The sequence below is a fragment of the Aphelocoma coerulescens genome, unplaced genomic scaffold (assembly GCF_041296385.1).
Source record: "Aphelocoma coerulescens isolate FSJ_1873_10779 unplaced genomic scaffold, UR_Acoe_1.0 HiC_scaffold_233, whole genome shotgun sequence".
Lineage (NCBI taxonomy): Eukaryota > Metazoa > Chordata > Aves > Passeriformes > Corvidae > Aphelocoma > Aphelocoma coerulescens.
The window spans coordinates 5,629-16,381 of record NW_027183579.1 but is presented as its reverse complement, the minus strand read 5'-3'; the positions used below and the strand labels follow the sequence as shown (position 1 = coordinate 16,381).

The 10,753-nt window shown below is 55.6% G+C and overlaps 1 protein-coding gene across 1 annotated transcript; it reads left to right on the top strand.

Moving 5' to 3' along the window:
* The first annotated feature begins 250 nt into the window (after nt 1–250).
* CACNG7 (calcium voltage-gated channel auxiliary subunit gamma 7) lies at nt 251–10,163 on the top strand. Its single transcript, XM_068999125.1, has 5 exons — nt 251–446; nt 1,598–1,684; nt 2,315–2,455; nt 4,603–4,748; nt 9,900–10,163. Exons 1-5 carry the CDS (start codon nt 251–253, stop codon nt 10,161–10,163), a joined length of 834 nt encoding a protein of 277 aa, XP_068855226.1.
* Nucleotides 10,164–10,753: the final 590 nt, after the last annotated feature.

The window sequence follows — 10,753 nt, the reverse complement described above, 5'->3', positions numbered from 1 at the left end:
TTCGAAAAAAAATCGAAACAATCCCGAAAAAAATCCCAAAAAATCCCAAAAAATCCCCAAAAAATCCCCCAAAAAATCCCCCAAAAAATCCCCAAAAAATCCCCAAAAAATCCCCAAAAATTCGAAAAAAAATCGAAAAAAACCCGAAAAAAATCCCCCAAAAAATCGAAAAAAATCCCAAAAAATCCCCAAAAAATCCCCCAAAATGCCCCAAATGCCCCGAAGCTCCGCCCGTCCCGCAGGTGCCAGGATGAGCTCGTGCAGCTCGCGGGCGCTGACGCTGCTGAGCAGCGTTTTCGGGGCCTGCGGGCTGCTCCTGGTGGGCATCGCCGTCTCCACCGACTACTGGCTCTACATGGAGGAGGGGGTGGTGTCCCCCCAAAACCAGAGCACCGAGGTGCGCATGGCCCTGCACGCGGGGCTCTGGCGCGTCTGCTTCTTCGCAGGTAACCCCAAAAACCCCGAAACCCCCAAAAAAACCCCGCGCTTGGGCTCCCCGGGAAAAAAAAACGGTGAAAATTGGGGGTTTTGGGGCGAAAAAATGGGATTTTTAGGGGGAAAATCGGGGTTTTCAGGGGGAAAATGGGGGGTTTATGGGCGAAAATGGGGGTTTTGGGGAGGTTTTTAGGGGGAGTTTGGGGGTTTAGGGGAGGTTTTGGGGTTTTAGGGGAGGTTTTGGGGTTTTGGGGGAGAAATTGGGGGTTTGGGGGAAAAAATGGGATTTTAAGGGGGAAAATTGGGGTTTTTAGGGGGGAAGTTGGGGTTTTATGGGCGAAAATGGGGGGGTTGGGGAAGGGGTTTGGGGGTTTAGGGGAGGAATTTGGGGTTTTAGGGGAGGTTTTGGGGTTTTAGGGGGAGAAATCGGGGGTTTTATGGGAAAAATGGGATTTTAAGGGGGAAAATTGGGGTTTTATGGGTGAAAATGGGGAGTTTTGGGGGTTTGGAGGAGGAATTTGGGTTTTGGGGGAGGTTTTGGGGTCTTAGGGGGAGAAATTGGGGCCTTAGGGGGAGATTTTGGGGTTTTAGGGGGAGATTTTGGGGATTTGGGGGAGGTTTTGGGGTTTTAGGGGGAGATTTTGGGAATTTGGGGGAGATTTGGGGGTTTTAAGAAGGAATTTGGGGTCTTAGGGAGAAATTTGGGGTCTTCTGAGAGAAAATTTGGGGTTTGGGGGCAGATTTTGGGGTTTTAGGGGCATTTGTTGGGTTTTGGGAGGAGAAATTTGGGGGTTTAGGGGGAGAATTTGGGGTTTTAGGGGAGATTTTGGGGTCACTGGAGGCGATTTTGGGCTTTTATGGGGAGAAATTGGGAAATTTTTGGGGATTTTGGGGGTCCTGGGGTAATTTTGGGGTAATCTGGGGAGGTTTTGGGGTCCTCCAGGATGGGAAAAGGGGATTTTGGGGCTATTTGGGGGATTTTTGGGGCTATTTTGGGGCTATTTGGGGGATTTTGGGGCTATTTGGGGGATTTTTGGGGCTATTTTGGGGCTATTTGGGGGATTTTTGGGGCTGCTTTGGGGCTCCTGGGGGGGTTTTTGGGGTCCCGAGTTGATTTTTGGGGTAATTTTGGGAGGTTTTGGGGGTTTTTGGGGTCCCCCAGGACGGGAAAAGGGGCGCTGCGTGGCCTCCGAGTATTTCCTGGAGCCGGAGCTGAATTTGGTGACGGAAAACACCGAAAACATCCTCAGTAAGGGGCGATTTGGGGCAATTTTGGGGCGATTTGGGGGATTTTGGGGCATTTGGGGGGGTTTGGGGAGGAATTTGGGGAGAATTCGGGGGGATTTGAAGGATTTTTGGGGGGAATTTGGGGGGATTTTGGGGTTTTGGGAGGGTCTGGGAATTCCGGGGGTTTTTTGGAGGGGGCCTTGGGGTGAATTTGGGGTGAATTTGGGGAGAATTTGGGCAGTTTTGGGGAGGATTTGGGGTTTTTGTGGGTTTTTTTGGAGGGGGTCTTGGGGGACTCGGCGTGAATTTGGGATGAATTTGGGGAAAATTTGGGGAGAATCTGGGGACAAATTGGTCCATTTGGGTTTTGGGGGGGATTTTGGGGGGTTTTGGGGGTCTGGGAATTCCGGGATTTTTTTTGGAGGGGGTCCCGGGGGTCTCGGGGTGAATTTGGGATGAATTCGGGGAAAATTTGGGGGAGATTTGGGGACAAATTGAGGGAATTTGGGGAAGATTTGGGGGGGTTTTAGGGCGTTTTTGGGGGTTTTGGGGGTCTGGGAATTCCGGGGTTTTTTTGGAGGGGATCTCGGGGGTCTCGGGGTGAATTTGGGGGGGGGTCCCGACCTTTTCTGCCCCTCCCCCGCCCCCCCAGAGACGGTGAGGACCGCGACCCCCTTCCCCATGGTCAGCCTGTTCCTGGTGTTCACCGCCTTCGTCATCAGCAACGTGGGGCACATCCGGCCCCAAAGGACCCTCCTGGCCTTCGTCTCGGGCATCTTCTTCATCCTCTCGGGTGAGGGAGACCCCCGAGCCCTCCCCGAGGCTCCCCAAAATCCAAACAGCCCCAAAAAACCCCGATTTCCCCCCGAAAATCCGCCCCCGAATCACCTCCCCCCGGCCCGTTCTGCCCCTTCGTCTTCGGCATCCTCCTCAGGGTGTGGGAGGCCCCCAAACTGGCCAAAATCTCTGCCCAAAATTGGCCAAAATTCCCGCCAAAATTGACCCAAATCCCCTTCAAAATCTGTGCCCAAATCCCCCCCAAAATTGGCCAAAATTCCCGCCAAAATTGCCCCAAATCTCCCCCAAAATTGGCCCAAATCCTCTCCCAAAATTGGCCAAAATTCACCCCAAAATTGGCCAAAATTCCCGCCAAAATTGGCTCAAATCTCCCCCAAAATTGGCCAAAATTCCCGCCAAAATTGACCCAAATCCCCTTCAAAATCTGTACCCAAATCCCCCCCAAAATTGGCCAAAATTCCCACCAAAATTGGTTCAAATCTCCCCCAAAATTGACCCAAATCCTCTCCCAAAATTGGCCAAAATTCCCGCCAAAAGTGGCCCAAATCTCCCCCAAAATTGACCCAAGTCCCCCCCAGAACTGGCCCAAATCCCCCCAAAATTGGCCAAAATTCCCCCAAAATTGGCCAAAATTCCCGCCAAAATTGACCCAAATCCCCCGAGAATTGACCCAGAGACCCCCCAGGGACCCCCCCCAATTTTAGCTCAGTTCCAAAAAACCCCGATTTGCCCCCAAAAATCCCCCCAAAACTCCTCCAAATCTTCCCGAATTTTCCCCAATTTTCCCCCAAATACCAAATTTTCTCCCCCAAATTCCTAAATTTTCTCTCTCCCAGGCCTGTCCCTGGTGGTGGGGCCGCTCCTGTGGCCCAAAATCCCCCGAAATGCCCCAAAATCCTCCCAAAACCCCCCTAAAATCCTCATTTCTCCCCCAAATTCCCCCGTTTTTCCCCTGTTTTTCCCCCAAATTTTCCCAAATTTTTTGGGGGACCCTCCCAAATTCCCAAATTTCCGTCCGCCAGGCCTCTCGCTGGTGGTGGGGCTGGTTCTGTGCCCCGAAATCCCCCTAAATCCCCCTAAATCCCCCTAAAATCCCCCTAAAATCCCCCTAAAATCCTCATTTCTCCCCCAAATTCCCTCATTTCTCCCCCAAATTTTCCCCCAAATTTTCCCAAATTTTTTTGGGGACCCTCCCAAATTCCTAAATTTCCATCCCCCAGGCCTCTCGCTGGTGGTGGGGCTGGTTCTGTGTCCCAAAATCCCCCGAAATGCCCCAAAATCCTCCCAAAATCCCCCCAAAATCCTCATTTCTCCCCCAAATTCCCCCGTTTTTCCCCTGTTTTTCCCCCAAATTTTCCCAAATTTTTTGGGGGACCCTCCCAAATTCCCAAATTTCCGTCCGCCAGGGCTCTCGCTGGTGGTGGGGCTGGTTCTGTGCCCCAAAATCCCCCCAAAACCCCCCTAAATCCCTCAAAAATCCCCCCAAAATCCTCATTTCTCCCCCAAATTCCCTCATTTCTCCCCCAAATTTTCTCCGAATTTTCCCAAATTTTTTTTGGGACCCCTCCAAATTCCCAAATTTCCCTCTCCCAGGCCTCTCGCTGGTGGTGGGGCTGGTTCTGTGTCCCAAAATCCCCCAAATCCCCCCAAAAACCCCCCAAAATCTCCCCAAAATCCTCATTTCTCCCCCAAATTCCCCCGTTTTTCCCCCGTTTTTCCCCCAAATCTTCCCAAATTTTTTTGGGGACCCCCCCAAATTCCCAACTTTCCATCCCCCAGGCCTCTCGCTGGTGGTGGGGCTGGTTCTGTGCCCCAAAATCCCCCAAATCCCCCAAAAACCCCCCAAAATCTCCCCAAAATCCTCATTTCTCCCCCAAATTCCCCCGTTATTCTCCTGTTTTTCCCCCGTTTTTCCCCCAAATTTTCCCAAATTTTTTTTGGGACCCCTCCAAATTCCCAAATTTCCCTCTCCCAGGCCTCTCGCTGGTGGTGGGGCTGGTTCTGTGCCCCAAAATCCCCCCCAAAACCCCCCTAAATCCCTCAAAAATCCCCCCAAAATCCTCATTTCTCCCCCAAATTTTCTCCGAATTTTCCCAAATTTTTTGGGGGACCCCCCCAAATTCCCAACTTTCCATCCCCCAGGCCTCTCGCTGGTGGTGGGGCTGGTTCTCTACATCTCGAGCATCAACGACGAGGTGATGAACCGCCCGGGCGGCTCCGAGCAGTATTTCCAGTACCGCTACGGGTGGAGCTTCGCCTTCGCCGCCTCCTCCTTCCTGCTCAAGGAGGTGCGTCCGGATTCCCAAAAAATCCCAAAGTCCCGGGAATCCCAAATCCCACGGGAGACGAGGGAAAAAAAAAAATGGGGGTTTTCGGTGAAAAAATGGGGGTTTTAGGTGAAAAAATGGGGGTTTTAGGGTAAAAAATTCGGATTTTTTCCATTAAAAAATTCAGTTTTTCTTCCCAGGAAAAGGGGTTTTCCCGAAATAATCCCGGTTTTCTGAAAGGAAATGGGATTTTCCGTGAAAAATGGGGTTGTTCTGGGAGAAAATGGGATTTTTGTGTGAAAAAATGGGGTTTGAGGTGAAAAAATGGGGTTTTTAGGTTAAAAAATGGGGGTTTTAGGGCAAAAAATGGGGGGTTTAGAGTGAAAAATTTGGATTTTTCCATTAAAAACTTCGGGTTTTCTTCCCAGGAAAAGGGGTTTTCCTGGAAAAGTGACTTTTCCTGAAAAAATGGGATTTTTCTGGGAAAAAATGGGGGTTTTAGGTGAAAAAATGAGATTTTTATGTGAAAAAATGGGGGGGTTATGGCAAAAAATGGGGGGTTTAGGGCAAAAAAATCGGATTTTTGCTATTAAAAAGTTCGGGTTTTCTTCCCAGGAAAAGGGGTTTTCCCGAAATAATCCCGGTTTTCCCAAAGAAAATGGGATTTTCCGTGAAAAATGGGGTTTTTGTGGGAGAAAATGGGATTTTGAAGTGAAAAAAATGGGGTTTTGAAGCCAAAAAATCGGGGGTTTAGGTGAAAAAATGGGGGTTTTGGGGAAAAAAAATGGGATTTTTATGGCAAAAATGGGATTTTTCCTGAAAAAAATCGGATTTTCTCCTTGGGAATGTGGGTTTTCCCAAAATAATCCCGGTTTTCCCCCAAAAAAGTGATTTTTCTGGAAAAAATGGGGGTTTTAGGGCAAAAAATGGGGTTTTTAGGGTAAAAAATTGGATTTTTTCCATTAAAAAATTCGTGGTTTCTTCCCAGGAAAAGGGGTTTTCCCAAAACAGTCCGGTTTTCCCAAAGAAAAAGTGATTTTTCCTGAAAAAATGAGGTTTTTCTGGGAAAAAATGGGATTTTGAAGCAAAAAAAAGGGGTTTTAGGTGAAAAAATGGGGGGGGTTACACCAAAAAATGAGATTTTTATGCCAAAAAATTCAAGTTTTCCATGAAAATTGGGGTTTTCTTCCCAGGAAAAGGGGTTTTCCCAAAATAATCCCGGTTTTCCCCAAAAAAAGGTGATTTTTTCTGGAAAAAAATGGGGGTTTATGTGAAAAAACGGGATTTTTCCTGAAAACTTGGGATTTTTATGTGAAAAACCAGGGGGTTTACGCCAAAAAATGGGATTTTTACCCCCAAAAAAATCAATTTTCAGTGAAATCAACGGGGTTTCCTCCCCAGGAAAACGGATTTTCCCAAATCCTCCCGCTTTTCCCCCAAAATTCCGTTTTTTCTTCTTTCCCCGATTTCCCCTGGAAAAGCCGACGTTTCCCCCCAAAAATCAGGATTTTTCCCATTTAAAAACCCCCAATTTTCCACAAAAATCCCATTTTCCCCCCAAAATCTCCTCTCCCGAAGCGATCCCGGCGTTTCCTATGAAAAGCCCCGTTTTTCCCGGTACGAAATCACCGATTTTACCCAAACCCGGCCATTTTCTCCCCAAAATTTTCCCGCTTTTCCCGCCCCAAAAAATCGGGATTTTCCCAAAAAAACCCGGCTGGGTCCGCCCCGAGATCGGGGGGGTCCCGCCAAACACACCCGGGGGTGCCCAGGTGTGCCCAGGTGTGCCCCAGGTGTGCCCAGGTGAGCCCCAGGTGTGCCCCAGGTGAGCCCCAGGTGTGCCCCAGGTGTGCTCCAGGGGTGCCCAGGTGGTCCCAGGTGAGCCCCAGGTGTGCCCAGGGGTGCCCAGGTGTGCCCAGGTGTGCCCCAGGTGTGCTCCAGGGGTGCCCCAGGTGTGCCCCAGGTGTGCCCCAGGTGAGCCCAGGTGTGCCCCAGGTGTGCCCCAGGTGTGCCCAGGGGTGCCCAGGTGTGCCCAGGTGTGCCCCAGGTGTGCTCCAGGGGTGCCCCAGGTGTGCCCCAGGTGTACCCCAGGTGTGCCCCAGGTGTGCCCCAGGTGTGCCCAGGTGTGCCCAGGTGTGCCCAGGGGTGCCCAGGTGTGCCCCAGGTGAGCCCCAGGTGTGCCCAGGTGTGCCCAGGGGTGCCCCAGGTGTGCCCCAGGTGAGCCTGGGGTGCCCAGGTGTGCCCCGGGTGTGCCCAGGTGTGCCCAGGTGTCACTCAGGTGCCAATAGCAGGTCCCAGGTGTCACCCAGGTGTCACTCAGGTGTGACCCACCTGTGCCAGCTGTGCCCCTCTCCCCCCCTTTAGGGTGCAGGAGTGATGTCGGTGTACCTGTTCACCCAGGTGTCACCCAGGTGCCAATACAAGGTCACAGCTGTGCCAGGTGTCACCCAGGTGTCACCCAGGTGTCACCCAGGTGTCACCCAGCAGTGCCACCTGTGCCACCTGTGCCGCTCTCCCCCCAGGGCGCAGGAGTGATGTCGGTGTACCTGTTCACCCAGGTGTCACCCAGGTGTGACCCAGGTGTGCCACCTGTGCCCCTCTCCCCCCCTTTAGGGTGCAGGAGTGATGTCGGTGTACCTGTTCACCCAGGTGTCACTCAGGTGTCACCCAGCAGTGCCAATACAAGGTCACAGCTGTGCCAGGGGTCACTCAGGTGTCACTCAGGTGTCAGGTGTCACTCAGGTGTGACCCACCTGTGCCACCTGTGCCCGTCTCCCCCCTTTAGGGCGCAGGAGTGATGTTGGTGTACCTGTTCACCCAGGTGTGACCCACCTGTGCCAGCTGTGCCCCTCTCTCCCCCCTTTAGGGCGCAGGAGTGATGTCGGTGTACCTGTTCACCCAGGTGTCACTCAGGTGTCACCCAGGTGTCACTCAGGTGCCAATACAAGGTCACAGCTGTGCCAGGTGTCACTCAGGTGTCACCCAGCAGTGCCACCTGTGCCAGCTGTGCCCATCTCTCCCCCCTTTAGGGCGCAGGAGTGATGTCGGTGTACCTGTTCACCCAGGTGTGACCCACCTGTGCCAGCTGTGCCCCTCTCTCCCCCCAGGGCGCAGGAGTGATGTCGGTGTACCTGTTCACCCAGGTGTCACCCAGGTGTCACCCAGGTGTCACCCACCTGTGCCAGCTGTGCCCCTCTCCCCCCAGGGCGCAGGAGTGATGTCGGTGTACCTGTTCACCCAGGTGTCACCCAGGTGTCACCCAGGTGTCACCCACCTGTGCCAGCTGTGCCCCTCTCCCCCCAGGGCGCAGGAGTGATGTCAGTGTACCTGTTCACCCAGGTGTCACTCAGGTGTCACCCAGGTGTCACTCAGGTGCCAATACAAGGTCACAGCTGTGCCAGGTGTCACCCAGGTGTCACTCAGGTGTCACCCAGCAGTGCCACCTGTGCCAGCTGTGCCCCTCTCTCCCCCCAGGGCGCAGGAGTGATGTCGGTGTACCTGTTCACCCAGGTGTCACTCAGGTGTCACTCAGGTGTCACTCAGGTGTGACCCAGGTGTGCCACCTGTGCCAGTCTCCCCCCAGGGCGCAGGAGTGATGTCAGTGTACCTGTTCACCCAGGTGTCATTCAGGTGTGACCCACCTGTGCCACCTGTGCCCGTCTCCCCCCTTTAGGGCGCAGGAGTGATGTCGGTGTACCTGTTCACCCAGGTGTCACCCAGGTGTCACTCAGGTGTGACCCACCTGTGCCACCTGTGCCCCTCTCCCCCCTTTAGGGCGCAGGAGTGATGTCGGTGTACCTGTTCACCCAGGTGTCACCCAGGTGTCACTCAGGTGTGACCCACCTGTGCCACCTGTGCCCCTCTCCCCCCTTTAGGGCGCAGGAGTGATGTCGGTGTACCTGTTCACTCAGGTGTCACCCAGGTGTTCTGGCAGTGCCAGGTGTCACTCAGGTGTCACCCAGGTGTCACTCAGGTGCCAATACAAGGTCACAGCTGTGCCAGGTGTCACTCAGGTGTGCCCGAGGTGTCACCCAACAGTGCCACCTGTGCCAGCTGTGCCCATCTCTTCCCCCAGGGCACAGGAGTGATGTCGGTGTACCTGTTCACCCAGGTGTGACCCACCTGTGCCAGCTGTGCCCCTCTCCCCCTTTAGGGCGCAGGAGTGATGTCGGTGTACCTGTTCACCCAGGTGTCACTCAGGTGTCACCCAGCTGTCCTGGCAGTGCCACCTGTGCCACCTGTGCCCATCTCTCCCCCCTTTAGGGCGCAGGAGTGATGTCGGTGTACCTGTTCACCCAGGTGTCACTCAGGTGCCAATACAAGGTCACAGCTGTGCCAGGTGTCACTCAGGTGTCACTCAGGTGTGCCCCAGGTGTCCTGGCAGTGCCACCTGTGCCAGCTGTGCCCCTCTCTCCCCCCCTTTAGGGCGCAGGAGTGATGTCGGTGTACCTGTTCACCCAGGTGTCACTCAGGTGCCAATACAAGGTCACAGCTGTGCCAGGTGTCACTCAGGTGTCACTCAGGTGTCACTCAGGTGTGACCCAGCAGTGCCAGCTGTGCCCGTCTCCCCCCTTTAGGGCGCAGGAGTGATGTCGGTGTACCTGTTCACCCAGGTGTCACCCAGGTGTCACTCAGGTGTCACCCACCTGTGCCAGCTGTGCCCCTCTCTCCCCCCTTTAGGGCGCAGGAGTGATGTCGGTGTACCTGTTCACCCAGGTGTCACTCAGGTGTCACCCAGGTGTCACTCAGGTGCCAATACAAGGTCACAGCTGTGCCAGGTGTCACCCAGGTGTCACTCAGGTGTCACCCAGCAGTGCCACCTGTGCCAGCTGTGCCCCTCTCTCCCCCCAGGGCGCAGGAGTGATGTCGGTGTACCTGTTCACCCAGGTGTCACTCAGGTGTCACCCAGGTGTCACTCAGGTGCCAATACAAGGTCACAGCTGTGCCAGGTGTCACTCAGGTGTCACTCAGGTGTGCCCCAGGTGTCCTGGCAGTGCCACCTGTGCCAGCTGTGCCCGTCTCTCCCCCCAGGGCGCAGGAGTGATGTCGGTGTACCTGTTCACCCAGGTGTCACTCAGGTGCCAATACAAGGTCACAGCTGTGCCAGGTGTCACCCAGGTGTCACTCAGGTGTGACCCACCTGTGCCAGCTGTGCCCGTCTCCCCCCTTTAGGGCGCAGGAGTGATGTCGGTGTACCTGTTCACCAAGCGCTACGCCGAGGAGGAGCTGTGCCGCGCCCCCGCTCACCTGCTGCGCCCGCGCCTCAGCGCCTGCTCGGGGCTCTCGGGGCAGTTCCTGCAGCCCCGGGCGTGGCCGCGCGCCCGCAGCCCCTCGGACGCCTCCTCGGACGTGTCCATCCAGATGACCCAGAACTACCCGCCGGCCATCAAGTACCCGCAGCGGCCGCACCCGCACCTGTCCACCTCGCCCTGCTAGGGGGCACCTGCGGGGGCACACCTGGGCGGGGCGGGGGCATCTGTGGGGGTACATCTGGGGGGGCTGGGGGCACCTGTGGGGGTACATCTGGGGGGGTTGGGGGCACCTGTGGGGGCACACCTGGGCGGGGCGGGGGCATCTGCGGGGGCACACCTGGGCGGGGTGGGGGCACCTGCGGGGGCACACCTGGGCGGGGTTGGGGGCACCTGTGGGGGTACATCTGGGGGGCTGGGGGCATCTGTGGGAGCACATCTGGGGGGGGTGGGGGCACCTGTGGGGGTACATCTGGGGGGGGTGGGGGGCACCTGCAGGGGCACACCTGGGGGGGTTGGGGGCACCTGCGGGGGCACACCTGGGGGGGGGCTGGGGGCACCTGTGGGGCACACCTGGGGGGGGGCTGGGGGCACCTGTGGGGGTACATCTGGGGGGGCTGGGGGCACCTGCGGGGGTACACCTGGGCGGGGTTGGGGGCACCTGCGGGGCACACCTGGGGGGGCTGGGGGCATCTGTGGGGCACACCTGGGGGGGCTGGGGGCATCTGTGGGGGCACACCTGGGGGGGGTGGGGGCACCTGCGGGGGCACACCTGGG